General features: G+C 37.5%; 1 protein-coding gene across 1 annotated transcript in view; it reads left to right on the plus strand.

The window, feature by feature from the left end:
* The window catches only part of Potea (POTE ankyrin domain family member A), a 143923-nt gene that overhangs the window by 85382 nt on the left and 35369 nt on the right, over positions 1 to 23172 (plus strand). The window contains exons 30-38 of the mRNA XM_051182086.1: positions 175 to 248; positions 334 to 427; positions 7397 to 7470; positions 12219 to 12312; positions 14043 to 14107; positions 16629 to 16722; positions 18764 to 18792; positions 18882 to 18951; positions 20793 to 20860. Coding sequence (XP_051038043.1) covers positions 175 to 248; positions 334 to 427; positions 7397 to 7470; positions 12219 to 12312; positions 14043 to 14107; positions 16629 to 16722; positions 18764 to 18792; positions 18882 to 18951; positions 20793 to 20860 — 662 coding nt within the window. The remainder of the gene's footprint in view (positions 1 to 174; positions 249 to 333; positions 428 to 7396; positions 7471 to 12218; positions 12313 to 14042; positions 14108 to 16628; positions 16723 to 18763; positions 18793 to 18881; positions 18952 to 20792; positions 20861 to 23172) is intronic.

Here is a 23172-nt window from a genome sequence, read left to right on the forward strand (position 1 = left end):
ATTTCCCAAGCTAGTTGAATATTAAGCTTATGCGAGCATTTGATTGTTAAATTAAAAATCAAGTTCTTTATTAGTTCAGTTTTCAATGTTTGTGCCACCAGTCAAGTAGATGTTCATGGTAATTTTACTGTTTTTAACTAAGCATGATTTTAACTATGCTTATGTAACCCCCAGGAGCCACAACAATACAATTGAAGCCAAAGACAGAGCAAACAGGAAAGTTTGGCAGTGACAAGAAGCAGCAGAAGGTATTCGGGAGTACAGAATAGCCGTATCCTGGGAAGATGTTATGAAACCTCTGTGCAGCTCCTCATCTTATGCTCATTTTATTAGCCCATCTTTGAGCGATTTCAACCCAAGTGGAGTGCTCGGGTGTTTATGGGTCCCAAAGAAAGTAGAGAAAACACAGGAGCAGCTGAAGAGAAAGGTGAGAACTTGGTTAATTAAAAAACCGTTTTTGGAGATTAATATTGCAGTTCCTCAGGAAAATGGCAATCAGTCTACCACAGGACCTGGCAATCCCACTTTTAGCCATATACCCAAATGATCCACATCCATGCAACAAAGACATGTGCTTAGCTATGTTCATAGCAGCATTATTTATAATAACAAGAACCTGGAAGCAACCTAGATGCCCCTCAATTGAAGAATGGATAAAGAAGATGTGGCATATTTACACAATGGAATACTACTCAGCGGGGGGGGGGGATGGATTCTTGAAATTCGCAGGCAAATGGGTGGAACTTGAAGAAACCAGCCTGAATGAGGTAACCCAGTCACAAAAGGAGGAACATGATATGTACTCACTCATATATGGATTTTAGACATAGATCAAAGGATCCCCAGCCTATAATTAACACCACTAGAGAGTAACTAGGATACAAGGAGGATTCTAAGAGATTCATACAAGGTCCCTTACAGAAGGGGAAAGGAACAAGATCTCCTGAGCATATTGGGATTGGGGTCTAGTGAGTGGAGAGAGAGCTAGGGGAGGAGAGGAAAGCACATGGGACTAGGAAGACTGAGTCAGGGGAGGAATAGATGAGAGAGAGAGAGAGAAAAAAAAAGAGAGAGAGAGAGACCATAAAAGAGGGAGCCATTATAGGTTTCAAGAGAAAACTGACTTTAGAGAAATGTCTAGAGATCTACAAGACTGACCCCAACTAACAATTTGAGCAACAGTGGAAAGGCTACCATAAATGCCCTTCCCTGATAATGAGATTGATGACTAACTTATCCACCATCATAGAGCCTTCATGTAGTTGCTGATGGAAACAGAAGCAGACACCCACAGCTAAACACTGAGCTGAACTGGAATCCAGATGCAGAGAGGGAGGACAAGACCAGGCTACAGAAACCCATAGAGACAGCTGACCTGAACAAGGAGGAGCTAATGGGCCCCCCAGACTGATAGCTGGGAATCCAGCATTGGACTGACTCAGACCTCCTGAACATGGGTCTCAGTTAGAAGGCCTGGGATGTCTAAGGGACCTTGGTCAGTGGAACCAGGATGTATCCCTGGTGCACAAAAGGACTTTGGGAGCACATTCCCCATGGAGGAATTCTCCCTTAACCTAGAGGCAGGAGGGAGGGCCTAGTCCCTACTCCAAATGTCTTGACAGATTTTGTTGATGCCTCCTGAAAGGCATCATCCTACCTGTGGAGTTTGTGGGGGTGGGATGAGAGGATGGTTTGGGGGCATGGGAGGGTGGGAGAAAGGGAGGGATGGAGGGAGAGGGAACTGGAATCGATATGTAAAATAAGATAAATAAATAATATCTTCAATTAAAAAACCTCATTATGAGGATAATTGTTAAAATAGGAAGAAAAAGAGTTCTCTTCACCAAAGAAAATTGACACCAAATATTTATGAAAAAAAAATCAAATGTCATTTACCTTCTGATTTATTTTTACATTTTGTGGGCGTTGTAAGAGTCTCTCATGAAAAATGTACATGATTCAATATTATATAAAACAGGTTGTTTGGGGAGGGAATGTGATCTCCTCTGAGATATAGCCATTGTTCAAAATAATTTCAAGGCCTGTAATAAGGTGTTGTTTTTTCATATGGCCACAGGGTTAGTGTTGGTCTGTGTCCACTGTTTGAGTTTTCCACACTGCTGGTCATCACATGATTGATAAAAGGTCAAAGCTCACAGTATTGCTTGGACATGTCTGTCACCAATTAACTTGAGTGGTAACTTCTTGTCCACAAATTTCCTCAGTGTATGAGGGTATACCTTGCTCATGACAGCTCCTCAGTGGACTTGACAAAGCCTTGAAGGCATATCTTATTTTTAATTCTCATTAATTCTTTAAAAACTTTGTAAAATGTATTTTGATCCCATTCAGCCCTTTCCAACACAAAGAACTCATTATCCAGGACAGTCCCTAACAGTAACAACTCTGCTGGAGGTATCACCACCTCTGACTTCAAGTTGTACCCTAGAGGTATAGAAATATAAGCAACATGGTACTGGTATAAACCAGACACACTGAATAATGGAAAAGCACTGAGGATACAGATAAAAAAATCCCCAGTCCTCTATGACCATCTGACTTCTGACAAAGATGTCAAAGTTACACATTGGGGAAAAGACAGCATCTTTAACAAATGGTGCTGGCCAAAGTGGCTATCTCCATGTAGAAAAATGAAACTAAATCTTTACTCTCTCAATAAAGTGAGCAACCTTGTCAAAGACTCAGCACCTTGAATCTGGCAGAGGAAAAAGGACCGAGCTCAAACTTACAGGCACAGGAAAGAACTTTCTGAACAGAATGTCAGTAATGGGGGGATTAAGGCCAACAACTGACAATGAGACCACATGAAGCTAGAGAGCTTCTGCATATTGAAGGATAACATTTCACTGGAGTCAGCGTAGAAAACAATATTTACTGGTTGTACATCTGACAGGAGGTTAGTGATAACATACAAAGAAGTATTCTTCATGAACAGTCCCCCAGTAGTCTATAGTGACAAATGTTCAGCCTTAAACACATATCCTTACAAGCAACATTAAAGGGACTGACCAGGCTCTTTCTTTCCATATTATATGTACACACACACACACACACACACACACACACACACACACACACACACGTCTGTGTGTATACATACACAACATGTGTATATATAAAATGATAATGGTAAAAATAAGGACATGAATTTGAGAGTGAATAGGAGATCTGGGGGATATTTGAGGGAGAAGAGGAGTGGGGAAAATTATGTAAAAACAGTAGTCATATGAAATTCTTAAAAAAATTAAAGATTAAAAATACAGCCAACCAAACAATTTGGTTAAAAATGGACCAAGTAACTGGATGGAGAGTTCTCAAAAGATTAAATGCAAATGGATAGAATAATTTTTAAAAATTCCAGCATCCTTAACTATCAGGGAAATGCAAATCAAAAAGTTGCTTTGTGACTTCATCATGTCCCAGTCAAATGGTTAAGATAAACCAAATAAATACAGTACAATACAAAACAAAACAAAAACCCAGGTAACAACAAATGTTGGCTTGCCTGTGTGGGAAGGAAGACTGAAAACTTACCCCTCACTTGTGGAAGTACAAACTGGTACAAACACGATGGAAATCAGGGTGGAGCTTCCTCAGTACCTACAAATATATGTATCACATGATCTAGATATACCATTCTTATGATGTATATACCCACAGGACTGTATTTTACAGAGATACCTGCTCATCATGTTCATTGCCTCTCTATTCACAATAGCCAGAAAATGGAAAATGGAAACAGCTGAGATGCCCACCAAGTAGGAAGAGGCTAATGAAAATGTGGTACATTAGCAAAATGGATTCTTATTCTGCTCTTAAAAGCAAAATTAAGGGTCGGAGACATGGCTCAGTGGTTAAGATCATTGACTGCTCTTCCAAAGGACTCTGATTAGATTTTCAGCACCCACATGGTGGTTCACAACTATATCCCAGGTGATCAGAATCCGTCTTCTGCTTTTATGGGTGTGAGGCATATATTTGCTATGCAGACAAAACACCTATATACATAAAATAAAAATGAAATTGGTTTTTAAAGAGAAAAAAAACCACAATCACAAAAATGCAAACTAATGGATGGAACTGAAAATAATCAACCTGATGAGGCAACACAGATTCAGAAAGACAACTGTCACATATTTTCTTCCATGAGTGGAGGCTGACTTTGAAGTACATATGTGTACTTCACTTGGAATATCCATGGATGATAGCAAATTAGTAAAGCTCCATGGATAAAGGGGCTTTAAATGGAGGGGAGATAGAATGAGATGATATAAAGGAGGGATGAGGAATAATAGGACAAGAAAAGTCAAATGGACTGGAGCATAGGAGGGGAAGGTGCAGGAATAAATACAGGTATGTGTAGTTGGAATTTTCTTTGGGCTGCCAAACACTTCCCAAATAAAGACACGAATAAAGACTTACTATTAATAACGAATGCTCTGCCTTAGCTTCAGCTTGTCCCACTAGCTATTTTAACTCGATTTGAACTGTTTTATTCTTCTACATTTTGCCTTAGAGCTTTTTTACCTTTCATTCTGTATGTCCTACTTTCCTGCTTCCTCCTTGTCTATCTGTCTGGCCCCTGGTGTCTCCCTGTAGTCTCCTTTTCTGTCTAAATTCCTATTCCTACTTACTTGCTAGGGAGGTCTACATATACCTCCTCCCTTGCTATTGGCTATTCAGTTTTTTATTAGGCCAATCTGTTGCTTTAGGCTGGAAAGGTAATTAAACATATTTACATAGTTAAACAAATGCAATACATCTTTACACAGTTTATTATTTTACAACATAAACCAGTGCAACACTTCTTTACATAGTTAAATAAATGCAACATATCTTTGCATAGTGAAACAGATATTCTGTAACAGGGATGACACTAACACTAAACTAACACTAAAGGACCTTTAAATAAGTCAAATGGGAACCTATTGCTGTAGAAACTTTCACACATACACACGTACATACACAGATACACACACACACACATACATACACACACACACACACACAGAGGTGAGAGAGAGAGAGAGAGAGAGAGAGAGAGAGAGAGAGAGAGAGAGAGAGAGAGAGAGAGTTTAAATGGATGTATTCCATGACAGGGAGACAGTGACCCTACTAGACACAGTGAATAAATAAAACCCAATTGTTAGCAACTTTGGAACAAAGGCCCTCAAACATCATAGGCTATTGCCATTACTTTATAAGTAAGACCCTGTACACATATACTTAGTTAAAGAACACAGAGAAATCTAGTTTGCATTAAAAAAGAAGTATCATTCCTACAGGCCAGCTTTTATAGGGATGGGTGATGCTATGTGTGCTATGATAAAGAAAGGGTAACCACTGATGTTACCCAGCTGTGAACCCCATGAGCTACAATGGCCTACCTGAAAATATATGACCACTGATGTAATAAGAGCAGGAATGTTACAGGAGTAACAACCACTTTGTGACAGGGTTTAAGGCTGAATTCACAAAATTGAGCCTGTACCTGCCACCATTATTTTCTCAAGAGCCCGTGGCTAGACAACTAATAGGCCCTTGGTGAGAATGTAATTATTATTTGCTAAATGAACATAGTGTTAAAGCAACAACTAATGACTTATTGCAAGGCACATAAATTAATGTATTTGTCAATTCTCCTCAAACATTCTTTTTCTTGCAGTAGGTGGTAATTGACACAGAGACCCACAACTGGTCAATAGGTACATGTATATCATATCACTTCCTCTCAAGTCTCACAGAGCTTGAGGAAGAGTGAATGGAAAGATTGCAAAAGCCAGGAGGCAGTAGATAAATACAAGAAAACAGTGAATTTTTCCCCCCAAACACAGCAGGGTAGTTATACATGTAAACTCACAGTGGTTATGACAGCATGCAAGAGACCCATGCAAGTTCGAGCCACACAAAAATCCCAGCATGGAGAGAGGAAGTTGTCAAGATATCCTACTCCTAGAGGATGAACTATTTGAAAGAAAAGATGCTAGGAGAAGGAGACTAAATATTATTTAAGGGTATTGTCCCATCAACCATGGTCAAGGTTGACAGTGCCCCATACACTTAGGCATATTTAGGCATCACAGATTAAAGTCCATGGCTTAAAAAATGATGACAGGTTTAAAAACAATTATAAATCTTTCTGGGCTCTTTTTCTGCCATATTCCCAGAGCCTTGGTTGTATGGGTTGTGTCATAGTTGTATCAATATGGCATGGGTTTCCCGAAGTCAGTTGCTCTCTGCAGTTTGATCAGTTGTGACCTTCTGTAATGGTCTCTGTTTACTGTATAAAACAACTTCCTGGATAAAGGGTGAGAGCTACACTGATCTGCGTGTGTCAGGATAAGTGTTTATAATGAAGTTAGAAATCTTAGTGGTTTAGGAAAGTGACAGCAGTAGATTGGCCTCCAGGTGTTAGGACCTCACTAGTTTCAGGTAGTTGACTAAGTTTAAAGTATCAGGCATGGTTTCTTACCGGTTGAGAGGCTCTTAAGTCTGATTAGACAGCTATTGTTTATTGCCAAGGGATTAGTTTTCTAACTGCTTATCCAGTATCAAGTGGTATTGTAACAGAGTAGACTCTGCAAGTTATATTTATAAATTTACACACACACACATACACACACACACACACACACACACTTGTACAAATAAGAAAAGGAGGCCAGGAAGTTAAGATGGATGGAGTGAGGATGGCATGGGAGGGGCCCAAAGAGATGTAAATACAGTATACGAATGCAAAATAAAAATTAATTTAATGAAAAGGAAAACAGAGTTAGATATCAGGAGAAATAATTAATACCCCAAAGGTAAATATTTGAAGAAAAAAAAAAAGGATCTCTCTTGGGTAGCTAAGGGAAAAGCACACATGTTGAACTAAAGAATGTTAGGAGAACTTGGAAGATGTCATAATTTGTGCCAAGTTTTCTAAGAAGGTAGCCATTCATCAGAGTAGTAAAGCATTTTAGATATGCTGCCAACATGTATTTAATGAGATATAAGAAGTTGTAATTAAGAAAATGGCATAGATTTTTAAAGTTGCAAATAGTGGCTGTAAAGAGATTCTGTGTACCTACCAATTCTGTTCCCAAAGTTGTGCTTGTTTCTGTTTACTGTAACCACTCATCCTACATGTGTGCTTAACTTTAGTATCATGCCTCCTCCTGTGTCTATTTGTTGTACAAATCTCTAGATAATTACATTTTCCAAGCCAGAAAATATCTAAATGAATATTAAGATGATGTGTGTGGTTTTTGTTAAATTAAAAATCCAATTCTTCAGTACTTTTTTTTTCAACATTTCAAATCACAAGTTAAGTAGATGACCATGGTTTTATTTCACTTTTTAAAATATCTGACTACTCACATGTATTTGTTAGGTGCCGCTATGGTACAACTGAGGCCGGAGGAGGAAGAGACAAAATGGAATGACAGTGACCAAAAGCACTGGAAGGTACTCAAGACTGGACATTTTTCTTTGAGATTCTTGTCACCAGTGAAGGTTTCACAGAGGCTGAGGCAGTTATATTCACTCTGTGCAAGAGAACAATGGGATCATGTCTAATATATAATAGGCAATTCTAGAGTATTTTGTAAACTGTGCCATGAAAACATTTTCAGAATCTATAGCAACTAACTCCTCCTCAGCTTTGTCCTTGGATTTCTTCCACAACCTTTTCTTATTCCTATGACATCTTAGTACAGAGATAGAATAGAACTGGTGTCCAAGTGCTTTAAAGTATGAACCTTCCTGAGCCTGATTAATGTTATGATGATCATTCCCAATGACTGAAAATTCTAACAGGAGGATATATAAATATAGGATTCTTTGGTGGCACCTTTTTCTCAAAATATCTCTGGATATTTTGAGATATCCTGAACTATGGATGGGCCTTGCAGACAAGTTAATATGCCTTGTGATCATTTATGACCATGTACTTAGCCTAGTATCCTACTATGTACTCAGCTTGTTTAAGCTTAATTGGACTTTAAGAGAACAATTTAACCAACCCCTCACTGTGCTTTGGATTTCCCATGCAGTCAGCTTTATAACCTGAGCCAAATGCACAGGTCATCAGTGTTAAGCTATATAGTATTCCATTTCCCTAGACGGAATAATGTATGTGTGTAATGAGTAGGGTTTTTCCTCCCGCCGCCAGTCTTGTCCTGCTATTGCGCCAGCCCCAAATAATGCACAGAGACTCTGTATTTCATACAATGCTATTGGTCCAGTACTAGTTTCTTATCAGCTAGCTCTGTCTTAAGTATTAACCCATTTCTGTTAATCTAATATTTCCACTGGTCTTACCAGCGAGAGGCAGCTGGTGGTTCTCCAGACTCTCCATCTTGACTCCTCCTTACACTTCCCATTTCCTCCTTGTCTCCTAGTCCCTCCTATCTTCCTTTCCTATTGACCATCAGTGCTTTATTCATTAACCAGTATGAGAAACATATAAAGAATGACATCTCCCATCATCTCCTCTTTTCTGTCTAAAATAAAAGAAGGGTTTTAACCTTAACATGGCAAAATATATAACACAATAGTTATCAAATAAGAATCACAGTTAACAATATTTAGTCCATTAACATTTAGCAAGATTAAAAGAAACTATTTTATCATCTATCCTATATTTGTGAGTCTAAAGTCCTATATGTAATTTATCTTTAAGCCTAACTAAGGAAAACTATAACCATAACTATCTGTCTTCAACTCCTTCAAAGACCACAGAAGGACAGTATATAAACTCTAGAAATGACAGAGACAACTCACTGCCTGGTCACCCGAAGTTCTTTTGTAATCTTCCATCTTCAGCCCATAGGCCATAGTGTGTCTGGCAGACTCTTCAGCAAAGTAGGAAACTTTAAACTGTCTTTTTGTATTGGCAGTTTGTCAGTCACTTTTCTCTGTGTCCTGCAAACTGTCTGGCAGACCCTTCCATGAAGCAGGAACTCTGTAGCAATGTCCATCTTGAATGAGCAGTCACTTTTCTGTGGGTCCTGCATGTTCAGTTTATACAGCATAAAGTCAAACAGTCCAGACAAGAGCAGTATGTTGTTCAAATGGCTAGTCTTGCCATATTGGAAGTAAACTCCATAACAAGTTTCTTCAATGTCCATCTTCCTTTTTGACAAAGGTGGTGTTGCCAGGAGCAACTATGTCTCATTGTCAAGAAAAACCCTAAGCCTTTTTAAATGCCATATTCTGTAAGGTCTTTGAAAGGTTTGAAGAATTCCTACCCATCTCAAATACATCTCTGCATATCCAGAAAACCTAACTAACTTAACTATAAGTTTTGACTATTATAGGTAACTATGTATAATCTGCACAAAATTATACATTACATTTTTAATTGAGCTATATAAACACAATACCTAAACAAGAGAAATATACATATGACAAAATTGAACTTAAATTTGTATCAGTAAATGAAAATCCACTCCAAAACAAAGTATTCCTATCTATACCATAATCCCCTTTTTACCTTTAAAAAGCATTGGTTGTGATCATTAACCATTTATAACCAAGTCCATTTAAATGAAAACAAACATTTATAAACAATATTTGGGAATTTGGGCATCATTCTTTCCAAACTACTTTCTGCTGATGGGGGCGCTGTCATGGGGGAATCCTAAGAGGATGAAGAAATCCTGGCTGTAGCCTTGTTTAAGCTGTTTTGAATGATGGCTCACCAGGAATGCTGTTTCAGGGGGTCTGGCTTGCTCAAACCACATTAATCTGGAAGGAATCCACAGCTTTTTATTTTTTGTGGAAACAAAAATAGAAATCCTTTTCCCCAGTAACTTGTCCTTAACTTAAATTTTTGAGTCAAAGCATTTTTAAAATATATAAATTGAATTAATCCAGCAGCATTTCCTTTAACAGTTGTTGTTTTCTTAGCAGTCAAACAAAACAAAGACAATATAATACTGTACAGTGTCCAGATTCTCTCCATCTGTGGCTTTTTTATTATTCTGTTTCTTTTCTATTTTTTTGAGACAGGGTTTCACTGTGTAACTCTTATCAGTCCTGGAATTTACTCTGCACACCAGGTTTACTTTGAAATCACAAGAGATCTTCTGGCCTCTGTCTCTCAAGATCTGAGATTAAAGGTGTGTGCCTCCACACCCAGTTTTTCTTTGTTTTTTTAACACCCAGTGTTTCTTTGTCTTTTCTTTGTCCCATTTTTTTCTTTTTCTTCCAAGCCTACATATATTTTAGAACATACTGTAAACCTTTAGCACTTTTTCTTAATGTAAATCTGTCTTTATTGTAAATCTTTATCTTTTTGTAGCCACGAGTCCAATGTTGTGGTAAACAACAACATTGCTGAAATGAAAGTCATAGTTGTTCTTGCCTGGTTTACCAAAGATGGCGGCGGCTATTTTACCGCCAGCAATGAGAGCTGTGGTCACTGCCATTGCCAGCTCTGATACACACCAATAAATTGTTAGCAGTGCTTTTTTAAAAGCTGTGCAGTTTTTTGCCACTTATGCTGAGTCAGGAACCTTCCCTTAAAGGAGCCGTGCGAATATCTGCTTGTCTCTGGCAAAGCAGAGTCCAACCAAGAAAAATGCTGCTACCAAGCAACCTTGCTTGTCACTGTTATTTTGTTTTTAAAACCCTTTTTAAAGCTTTTGTTAAATTTTAAGTGGAAGTTCTTATTAACCACGTAGGCACCATTTGTAAGGAGTATGGGTTTTCCCGCCCGTCGTCTGCAGCCTGGGTGAAACCCAGGTCCCCTGAAAATCCTAATCCCACTTCTGACACCAGATATCGCGGTTAAATAAGGATCAGGATAAATAAATAGGCCGAATAGATATTTATTCAGGGAGAAATAAATTACAACCTAGATAGATGAACACCAGGAAATTCCACCCGATGCTCTCCTGTCCGAGTCACGCCAGCAAGAGAGCTTTTCCCAGCTCCCTCTCCGACCTCCTTCCACAGGTCACTTCTGCCCATTGCTCCACCCCCCAATGGGCGTGGTCAGTGCCACAGAAGGACTATCTCACTACATATGTGTTGTGGCAATTATTTGGTGAGAGCAGCCGACATGTTGACAGTAACCTTAAGCAATATATATCATATAAATACTAGAAGCAATATATGGATATAGCTGCTAAGAGCTGTTTGCAGTTTTGAGTGAATTCAAGGTTGATGAGGTGATTCCCTTTAAAACTCTATTAAATATTTCTGTAAAAATGGCCTTGTCCCTTTCCCGAGTTTTCTGTACTGTTACGATAAATATAGAGCAAAGCCTCTTGTTAGGGACAGACACTGATGTAGACACACACAGTCACAGGCAGAGACCAGATAGACCAGGCACATAGAACTGAGTCAACAGACAGAACCATAGCAAACTACACACAGACAAAGGACAAGGGGAATGAAGTGGAGATTTCAAGTTTGGGCTCACACTTGTTCAAAATATCAAGAAAGGAAATTGCCACCAATCATTTGTATTCTTATGGCACATGGACACAAATGTGGCCCTCAGTACTGGGCCTTAATTTTTAAAAGTTCTTAAACTCAAGCTCTTATTTATGCTTCATATAGTTTTCATTATTCTGTCTTAATTTTTAAAACTTGCATGGGATATGTAATTTTCACAAGCTTTTATCTAACTGGTAAACTGAGGAAGTTTTCCATATGACTTGATCTGTGTATGCAATCAGATCTTTTATCATTAAAATTTTAGCTCATATCTTTAGAGCTTTAATTGCATAACAGTGATCATGGCAGTCCCAAGAGGACAGGCAGAAAGTCTGTTTTTTTTTTTTTTTTTTTTTTTTTTTTTTTTTTTGTGTGTGTGTGTGTGTGTTTCTTGCTTTGCAGCACAAAGTGTTTCTGTCCATGCAAATCATCTCTGTGTCTCATCCTGTAATAGCAAGAGGAGAATAAGGTTTTTCAAAACTGTGGTTGTGATTATTGCAAATACCAGTGAGACATTCTGAAGTTAACTTGTTCAAGGATGCACAGTGTAGACTATAGTCACGTCTCCTTTGGACTTCAATAAGTGAAAGAAAATATAGGTGTGTTTAGAGAGCGTATGTAAAGATATGTTTTCAATTTTTGTTTTGGTTTTCTGTGCATTCAACTTTTATTTATATACAATTGATTTTGAGAAAGGAAATTGTAATATTTTCCTGGAGTGTGCTTAAGAAATCTGGGCAGCTCCTAACCAGTGCTCATTTTACCAGCCTGTCTTTGAGCGATTTCAACCAAAGTGGAGTGCTCGAGTGTCTGTGGGTCCCAGAGAAAGCAGAGAAAACACAGGAGCAGCTGAAGAGAAAGGTGAGAACTCTGTTAATAAAGGGTCATTGTAGGGAGTGCCCTGAAATAAAACAGGAAGTTGGAGACATTATCCTTACCAAAGAAAGTTGCCTAGGAAATATTTAAGAATCAAAGTCCTAAATGACAGTAGTGTCCTCAAGCTTCTGAAAGAATTTACATTCAGATGTCAGTGGAGAAGCTGTCCTGGGATAAAGAGTGTCAGGCTTTTATTTAAAATGAGAACTTTAGGAAACAGAGGATTGTTTAAGAAGATTAAATATTGAAATTGGTAACATTACAAAGAATAAACAGGGAAATCACACAGATGATGTTAGTGGAGATTCTGGAAATAAATCCTTTGCAAAACAAAGGGCAATTGTGCTATGAATGTAGGAAGAATATAAGACAGAAGCACCAAAAAGTCTCAGAGATGGACAGTAGAACCAGAGGGTGCTTTGTTTCCTCAGTGCATTAAGGAGAGAAGTACGAGGTCTTAAAGAGGAGGGTTTTTTTTTTTTTTTTACAGTAAATGATGACAGGCAACTATAGTCAAGTTGTTCATGTACTCAAGTTATTGTAAGGACAGCGGCTCCTTCTATCCAACCCTTCTCTGCCTCTCTTGACCCCACCTCCACATCTCTGCACTTTGCTGTTCTCACTCTACAGGATTCACCTTAGGCAATATCCGTGTATGACCATCACTGGAACATTTGTTCATGTCCAACACATTCCAGGACATTAAACAGTAAGAATTTAGTGAATAATGATTGAGCAATAAAACACTACCTACATAAAAGATGATCTCAACAGGAGCTGGAGAAATGGCTTAGCAGTGAATAGCACTGGATCCTCTTGTGGAGCATCCAGATTCAATTGCAATACCTGCAAGATGGCTCACAGCCCTTTGTAACTTCAGTTCCCAGGGATTGGATACCTGATTCTGTGGTCCATAGTCACCAGCCAGGCACACGGTGACAGATATATATGCAGGCAAAACATCCATATATATAAAGTAATAATGATAATAATAAATTAACAACAACAACAACAACTTAAGAAGTGGTCTAAACATTGTCGCTTTTAGGCCACAAGCAAAAAGTTAGATATCTAAAGAAATAATTGGCACTTCAAATGGGGAGGAGACATTTGAAAAAGAATGAAACTCTAAGGCAGTTCGGAGCAAAGCACACGTTGACCTGGAGAGTGTGAGTCCAGGAAGATCTCATATCCTTTGCTGACTTTTATGAGAATGAAGAGGCATGTCAAAGTACTAGAGACACACATTTGCAAAATGAGTAAGAAGGTATCTGCATAATGAGATGTCAGAAATTGTAAGTAAGAAAGTGGATTTTTGACATAGTCTCCTTCCCAGGTAGAAATAATGTGCAATGTGATGTTCTGTGATTCCACGCAATTATCAATTCTGTTTCTATGTGTGTGTTCATTTCTGTTTACTGAGATAACTTATGTGTGCATCTTTGACATGTGCATAACATTAAGGTGCTTCTTACTGTGTGTCTGTTTTGTATATGGAATTCTTGATAGTTGTACACATTTCCTAAACAAGTAAATAAATATCCAGTTGAATGTTAAATTTAATTGAAATGTTTAATTGTTACATTAAAGCCCAGCTTTTTTTTTCTTTTGCTTCATTCTAAAGGTTTTTAAATGACTGTTTATATAGATGACCATTTCTTTTCCCTGACTACTCACATTGTTAATTTTAACCACTTGTATGAATTTTTCAATAGAATCCTCTCTATTATCTCCAACAGAAGAGCAAACAGGATGTCATGGCAGTGAAAAGCCACGGTTGGTATGTGAATATGAAAAATTCTTTTATATTGTTTTCTTTGGTTAAGAAAATGACCACAATCCAGGTCCAGTTACTTTGTGGACTGACCTAGAGAATCACTGGAAAGTAATTTAATATTTAATTTGACACTTTGAAAGCTATTTCCCAGTAAGTCATCTTTTAAACATCTGTAGTGACTAATGCCCACCTCTTACTCTTTTTTTCCATCTCTTATTCTTAGTAGCTTTTCACACTATTTCATTTCTGTTTTTTGTCTAATCCCATAACCTCATTTCATATTTACAAGGTAGATTAGGTTTGACTTACCACTAAAATGTTTAAGTTATTAACAGTATGTATATTATCACCTCTGGACACAATGTGAAATCACTGTCATTTCCATTTAATTAAAAATTTGAGATTTCCCATTACTGGACATTGTTGTCCCCAAATAGATTTATTTAATTCTTTCAGTGTGGTTGTATTTAATATACCCAGTGTGTGAGACAATAGGGTCATACAAAGATCCCCACTCGCTAGGATTAGAATGAAAATTTTCTGAGTCTAGTCTTTGTCACTTTTTCCAAATAGTAACATGTTATTTAAACACAGAAACTGCTGCTGGATTCCTTCATGTGAAACTTTGGTTGCTATGATCTTGATAAACTTTCATTTACCAAATAGAGGAGATTAGGGTATTATGCTATATAATTCAAGAGCAACAAAACAGGTGTCAAATGGCTGTGATTGCTTTACATAAAAATCAGAGATGATGTCATCACAGAAAAGACTGCTGAGGTTTATGTTTAGCATGGGGATGAGAGTGAGACTTGAAATCTAAATTCAGTGAGGGTCATCTGTATGTGGATCTCTATGTGTCTGTGTATTGCATGTATATACACGAATAATGTTTAAGCACACATTCATGTATGTGAACATGAGCATACATATAACAGTATGCGTGTTAGTGAGTCAGGGTTTCTTTAGTGGTGCAAAGCATAAATAGTACTACTGTGCTTTTTAAGTGGGTTCTGTTCCTCATTCTTGCATGACATGTACTTTTACCCACTTAGCCATCTTTGTTGCCTGAAAGACTTTCTTTTCTTTAATTATTTATTATTATTGTTGTTGTTATGATAAAGCATGGGGGCGGGCCTTGGCAGATTCCATGGCTGGCACAAGAGTTACTGAGGTGGGGGGACAAACATGCCAGGCAGACAGAGCTTAGTGGGAAGTCTTATTAGAAAGGGAAGTGGGGGAGGAAAGAGAAAAGAGGTAAAGAGACAGAGAGAGAGAGAGAGAAAGTGGACAGAGAGAAGAGAGAGACAGGAAGAGTCCTATCTGCTCCAGGGGAACAGTGGGAGAGAGAGAGTGTAAGTGGGTGGGGGAGTCTTCCTTTTTTTTGTTTCTATTTTTTTTTGTATTTTTAAAATTTAAATTAGAAACAAGCTTGTTTTACATTTCAATCCCAGTTCCCTGCCCCTCCCTCTTCCTCTCCCCCCCATCATCCTCCTATCCTATCCCCTTTCTGCTCCCCAGGAAGGTGAGGTCTTCCATGGGGGATCTTGAAAGTCTGTCACATCATTTGGGGCAGGGCCTATGCCTTCCCTGTGTGTCTAGGCTGAGAGAGTGTCCTTCTATGTGGAATTGACCTTGGAGGAGATGGTGTACTCCCACTTTACTAGCCCAGCATAATGTCTAAGTTTAATCTATACACAGATATGCACAGATAATGTAGCCCTCACTCCCCATCACACTCTTTGAAATGCTCAATGGGGAAGACTTTCATATGATACCTAATATTTGCATGTTTTTATTTAACTATAACCTAAGGAAAGATTTTCCTCATGGCTAGGTCTTTCCTTGCAATCTGTTTTTTTAGTAAAATAAATCTCCTAAAATATTTCAAACTTAATAAATCACTAAAGGAAATCTCAGCACTGCATGGTATAATCTCGTTCTCGTCTACATTTCTTCTTTCAACAAAAAGCATTTCTGTCCTTAAAATTCTAAAGATGTAATTCTGTCTTTGAGTATGAGAATGTGTTTAAATACATATTTTCAAAAATGCTCAGATTTTTTTGAGGGGAACTGCAGATAGGAATTGTAAGGTTTATCATGTAAATATGCATATTGATTCTGCTCTGTTTATAAACATGTTTACTTATTTGTTGTGAATTTCATAAATACATACAATGTATTTTGATCATATTTACCGCAGCATCTCCCTCCCTTCGGCTCCTCTGTATCATGTACCTCTCTCAACTTCATGTGCTATTGTTGTTGTTTTTAGTAAAATCATGAGTTCAATTATTGTTGTCCATATACATATGCATATGGGGCCATTTGACTGTTATGGTTGATTTATGTAGCCAGAAATACGGTGAAGGTAAAATTTATTTGGAGAGCATATATGAGGATTTCCTTTGAATTCTGTTTCTTTTAAATACTTTTTAAAATATTCTTGCTTTTAAAAGAATAAATTGAGAAATTTTGGGGGTGGAAAAATTTATTTAATCCATTATAATATCAAATTCAACAGCACATCCTGGAGCAATTTCAACCCAAGTGGAGTGTTCGGGTATGTGTGGAGACCAAACAAGGAGGGGACAATGCAGATGCTGCTCAGATGACATGTAAGAGTGGTGTTTATAAAACAGGGGGATTGAGAAATTCCCCTCACTACTGGAAACTACCTATGGAATGTTTGCATAGTGTCTCTTTAAATGAGGAGACTCACTGAGGGAGTCTAAGTATTACTTCAAATATGTGGGTTTCTAAGTGAGGTATATTAGGAAATGAGGGAAAAGAATGAGGCTTAAAAAGGCAGAGCCTGTGGAGAAGTAAAACAAGGAGAATGAGGGAGGGGCATACAGTGGAGCTTGTGGAAACAAGATGTTAAGGGAATGAAAGGCTGTTCAAGATAGAGGCGGGAAGGGTAGAGTGGGAACTGGTAATATTGCATCATGACTGAGAAGCAAAGTAAACCGCCCCCACACTTCATGTCCTCCTCACTTCGGGGAAGGCATAGAAGGACTGCATCACTAGGCTATATAGAGCTAGTTTTCATTTATAGAAGATAAATGTAAACATCTATGCCCACCTGTACATGTACATACACATGAGCTAATGTCATGGGCAAGTGTTCAAACTTGCCAAGATACTTTCATATAGGCCAAAATGAGAACATGGAATTAGCCGTGACATGGTCAAGAATGCCACTAACAGATCACAGTTGACAGGACTAATTATGGCTTTTCTGTTTGAGAGAGATTATAGAAAAAAACATAGGCTGGGTCTCAAAACATAGTTATTTTATACAAATCCAGAGGGGACTCCTTATTGACTTGAGCCTCTCAAATGTCTATGAACAGGCTGCTGTGACCCATGTATAAAGCTCACGTCCTGATCCAGCAGCTCTTGCATTATGTGCTTGTTAGTTCCCAAGGGATGCAGATGTTGTCTATGTGATTCTCTTAAAGGAAACTTAGAACACAAGAAAGCCTCAGTGGTCAACCACTGAGGATATGTATAATGACAGAGGAAAGTACAAATCCGCCATCGATCCTAATAATGCTTCTGTCTACAGAGAAAGGAACACAAAAAGGGAAAATCTTTCAGATCAAGTCTTTAAGGGAAACAAATGGACATTGTTAAGGACAGCATCCTGCAAACCATTTTAAAAATGAAGCATTGCCTATGGGAGAAGAAGAAAGACAGAAATAGAGTGAAAACTTGGGACTGATGATGAGGAAATGATAAAGAATATTTTGAAGAACGTTTTGCTACATTTTTGTTGAAATCAGACTCATCACTGGGGGAAGATATAGTAGGAAAAAGCAGTGAAGTTCAGCCTCTCAGTTCCCTTGTCCATCATGTGACACATGCAAAACTTGGGATTCCCTTAAAGTCAGTGCCATACGCTGGAAAGTAGCAGCTTCAGTTGTTTTGACAGGATAGTTAGGTTCTTAGTAATTTGTTGTATGTTGAAAGACATTAGAAAATTCACATTATGTGCAGCCAATGCAATTATAGAAAAATTATCTGTATATCATTCCTTTACTTATATCAGTTATACTTTCTAGTAAATGTTACCCTGATTTCCAATGTAGAAATTTAGTAATTTCAAAATGATTTTGAAAAAAAGGACATATTTTATTGTGACAGTTGTACAGTAGAGGCAAAAACATAGGCTTTATGTTATAGCTTAGGCTGTATACCTTCTACAAAGTGTTTACTAAATTCTTATAAACTAAAGGAAATGAAATAAATTAACAATATCCCCCAAATGCATGTATTATGCTTTAGTATTCTACAAGTAAACATCCAAGATGATTACTTTGAAATAATTTTTGGAAGACAATTTATCCATTCCAGTGAAAATTTATGACTGATTTTGCTAAATTACAAATACCATAGTGAAACCATAGCATTCCATAGGATAATGGACAGTTTACTTCCAATTAATTTTGAATATCATATTGGTATATGTCTTTTCATCTTAGCAACATTCATTTCAGCTCTGTTTCTGTCCTTATCAGGCAGAACTAGCAAAGTGAAAACAAATTGAATCCCAGTCTTAAGGGAAATATTCCCAGTGATCATTAATTCAGCGTGAAATTCTGATTGACTTTGCTATGTTAATATATAATTAGCTACATGTCTCTCACTTTTCAGACTCTTCTGATGAGCATACGGAATTGAAGGTAAAAATATTTACATTTTAGTGTGTGTCATTAAGTTCCCAATATATGACATACACAAACATTAAATACCGCCTTTCACACCCACGCAGACTACCACTGAAGAGCAAGATTCTGCACCAATTGAAGATCCAACAATGAAGCATGAAATATTCACAGCAGGTAAATTTAGATATAGGAATTTCTCTTTAACAAGTGCTTCTGAGTATTTGACATGATCAGTCTCTGACTCCAAATCCTTTCACTCTTCAAATTTGATGGAAGCATTTTGTGTAAATAATTCAAATATCATTTTTCCATAGCAAGCTACTTGGGAGTTTAAGACAAAGTTTCTCTAATTGTTAGCTATAACTCAAGTGTTCCAACTTTTAGACATTAGTATGTCCATAGTCCCATATTGGAATCCCAGTGTTTCTTATATTTTACTGGAGTTTAACTTTTATTTATTTTAATTTTTATCAAAATTTTAATTTATTTTACATAGCAATCACAGCTTCACCTCCCTCCTCTCCCCCATTTCCTCCCCTACCTCCTTTCTACCCTCTCATCCACTCCTCAGAAAGGATAGCACATTAAGTTGATGCCAGGGTTGAGGGTGGGTAGGAGGGAGCTTGGTCCTGTGATATATCACTCTTGTTGATTCCTTTGGGAGTTTAATTTTAAAAATTCACTTTAAAAAAGACTAATGATGTTTCCTCAAACATTAATTTCAAGCGTATATAGTCAGCTTCTTGGTGGGCCAACACACAGATTTCTCATGCATAGGAGTTTTGAGTGATCTCAAATTACACACAAAGAAACTGTGTTTTAAAAGTGGATCAATATTTATCCCTAGTATAGGAATGGATTTTGGGAGCCCATCCCACATAGAGGGATACTCCCTCAGCCTAGACAAATGGGGGGAGGGCCTAGGCTCTGCTCTAAATGATTTGACAGACTTTGACTACTCCCCATGGAAGGCCTCACCCTCCCTAGGGAGCAGAAAGGGGATGGGTTGGTGGGGAGACAGGGGAGGATGGGAGGGTGCAGGAACTGGGATTGACATGTAAAACAAGCTTGTTTCAAATTTAAATTAAAAAATTATTAAAAATAAGACAGGTGTACTTTTTAATTCAGGCTGGACACATTGTACGCTGGGTGAAATTTATGTAATTTCTATACTACAAGCTTCAGCAATCCTTGGCCATCATGGTGTCTTATCTATAGCAGGTGTCCATATGATGTGCTAATCTATATTTTTCCTGTGGTATAACACTAACAGTCTATTTTACAGAAGATTTTCAATTATGTTCTAGAATAGTTACAGCCAGTAGCAAATCTAAACTCAGATACTCATACAGTGTACTTCTCTTCTCTCCTTTCCCCCTACCTGGCTCCTTTTCTTCTGATTCATTTGTAATTAAAGTTCTCTGTTGGCTTGTGTGTTTATTTACCTATTTTTTCCCTAGTGCTCCCTCCCATGCTTTTCTCATTCTTTAATGGTATACTAAACTCTATTCCATTGGTACTATTTTTTGGTGAGCTTGTTATATGCAAGAAGTAGACATTTAAATATTGAGATAGCAATTTGTAGGAAATGTCTTGATAACTACATGTATTTTCTAAATCAGTGAATGTCACACTAAAAATTAAATTTAATTGGAATATTTAATTGAGACAGTAAAATTTTAATTTTTATTATTTTTATTATCTTTATTAATATATTAAATTAAAATGCAGTTATATTACTTCATCCAGTTCATTTTCTCCCTCCAACTCTTCTAACCTCTTCCATGTCCCCTTCTACTCTTTCTCAAGTTGATGCTCTCTTTGTTATTAATATTTTTATACACATAAATGTATATATACATATATATCTTACATGCATAAATATATACTATATAGAAATAACCTACTGTGTCTGCTTTTGTTATATTACTCACTAAATATTTTGCCTTTTATTATAAAGTCTCACTATCTAAATGGTTTTCATCCTTTAAGTACATATATTTATGTGTTGTCAGAAGAAGACTTACAAATGGAATCAAAGGAAAAGCAAAGAAGTCATGGCTATGAAAATATTCAGTCAGTTGTATGTAAATATTCAATTTTATTTTTATAATAATATTTTAGTAAATAATTCATCATAGGCTAAATGAATTTATATTTTAGTTTAAAGATGTTCTATATAATTAATAGACAATACAAAAATTTAATTTTAGGAATATTTGATTAGTATGAAATTAACTAGTTGTAAAAATTTGAATTTAGACACTACATATAGTAGATAGTTAATTAAATGTTATTCTGGGATGTGTTCATTATTCTTTGAATTTCCTTTGCTATGTTATGTAGTTTTTTATAACATGTGTTTTTGCTAATAAAACAATTGAGTCACTGGAATTTCTCTAGATACTTATTGCTGTAGAAAAGCAAGTGAAATTAATAATCCACATGTATGTTTTAAGTGTTCTCCAATTATAGGTTATAAATAATAATTATGTATTCTATTCCTTCATTCTATTGTCATTTTACAAAGTCATCCAATGAAATTAAAAACAAACTTGATCTAGGCAGCACATGTGATTTTCTCTATTCTGTTTGGTTTTAAGTTTGCAATATACACTTCTCTTATTTTCAAGAATACATACTTATAAAGTGGAAAATTTAGATTGTAGCCATAAAGTAATGAGTAAATATCCATGCAAATCATTGCTGTCATTTATCTTACAGCATATATTAAAACATCTTCAACCAAAAGATGAGGCTCATTTATCCATGACAGTGGGTCAAAGAAGCAAGAACATTGTAATCGGAGAAGAGGAAGGTAGGAAGTGTATGTCATGTGTCATGTATAAATCATTTGGGAAAACGTTTAGTGAAGACAAAAGGAGTGATACATTCTGGTTTCTTCTTTTTTTTTTTTTTTTTTTTTTTTTTGTCTTTGAAGGCAAATCCCATTTCAGGCTTTTTTTTTTTTTTTTTAAACCAAGTCCATTTAAATGAAAACAGATATTTATAGACAATATTTGGGAATTTTGGCATCGTTCTTTCCAAACTACTTCCTGCTGGTAAGGGGCACTGTCATGGGGAATTCTAAGAAGATGCCGAAATCCTGGCTGTAGTCTACAAAGCTGCTTTGTCCAGCTGTTTTGAATGTAGGATCACCTGGTACTCTATTTCAGGCGGTCTGGCTTGATCAAACCACACTAGTCTGGAAGGAATCCACAGCTTTTCATTTTCTGTGGAAACAAAAATAGAAATCATTTTCCCCAGTAACTTGTCCTTGAAATTAAATTTTGGAGTCACAGCATTTTTTTTTTAATTTAATTTATTATTTTACATGTCGATTGCAGTTCTCTCTCCCTACCTCTCTCCCTCCCTCCCTCCCTCCCTCCCTCCCTCCCTCCTTACCCTCTCTGCCCTCTCACAAGCACTCTAACCACCCTCCCCTCCCATCCCCCCACCCCAATTCCATATGTAGGGGAATGCCATCCAGTTGGGGTCACGTAGATCTGACAGGTCATGTGAAGTAGGGACTAGGGATTCTCTCCTGTCTCTAGGTTAAGGCAGTTATCCCTCCATGGGGGATGTGTTTGCAAGGTCCTTTTGTGCACCAGGGATACATCCTGGCTCCACTGTCTGAGGTCCCTTAGACTGCTCAGTCCTTCTGGCTAAGACCCATATGCAGGGGGGCCTGAGTCAGTCCCATGCTGGCTTCCCAGCTCTCAGTCTTGGGGCCTTTAGCTCCTCCTTGTTCAGGTAATATGTCTCTATGTGTTTCTGCCTCCTGGTCTTGTCCTCTCCATCTGCATCTGGGTTCTAGTTCCACTCAGTGTTTATGTATGGGTGTTTGCTCCTGTTTCCAACAAGTATTAGATGAGGGCTCCATGGATAATTTAGTTGTTGATCTCATTCTCCTGGAAGGGCATTTATGGTAGCTTATCCACGGATGCTCAAATTGTTATTTGGCAGCAGTCTTGTAGTTCTCTAGACCTTTCTTTGTGTTCAATTTTATCTTCAAACCAATATTTGCTCCTTCTTTTATGTTCTCTCTCTCTCTCTCTCTCTCTCTCTCTCTCTCTCTCTCTCTCTCTCTCTCTCTCTCTCTCTCTCTCCCTCTCCTGTCTTCTATTCCTAAATGGGCTCAATCTTCCTAGTCACAGGTGTTTTCCTTTCCTCCCCCTCGTTTTCTCCTACTTCTCTCTCCATTTGCTGCCCCCCCCACTTCCCCTGTGCTCTGGGGGACTTGTCCCTTCCCAGTTCTGTGAGGAACTTTATATGAATCTTTTGTATCCTAGTTCCTCTGGTGGTGTGAATTACAGGCTGGTGATCCTTTGATCTAGGTCTAAAATCCATATATGAGTGAGTACATACTACGTTCCTCTTTTTGTGACTGGGTTA

This window comes from Phodopus roborovskii, unplaced genomic scaffold (assembly GCF_943737965.1).
Source record: "Phodopus roborovskii unplaced genomic scaffold, PHOROB, whole genome shotgun sequence".
Taxonomy (NCBI): domain Eukaryota; kingdom Metazoa; phylum Chordata; class Mammalia; order Rodentia; family Cricetidae; genus Phodopus; species Phodopus roborovskii.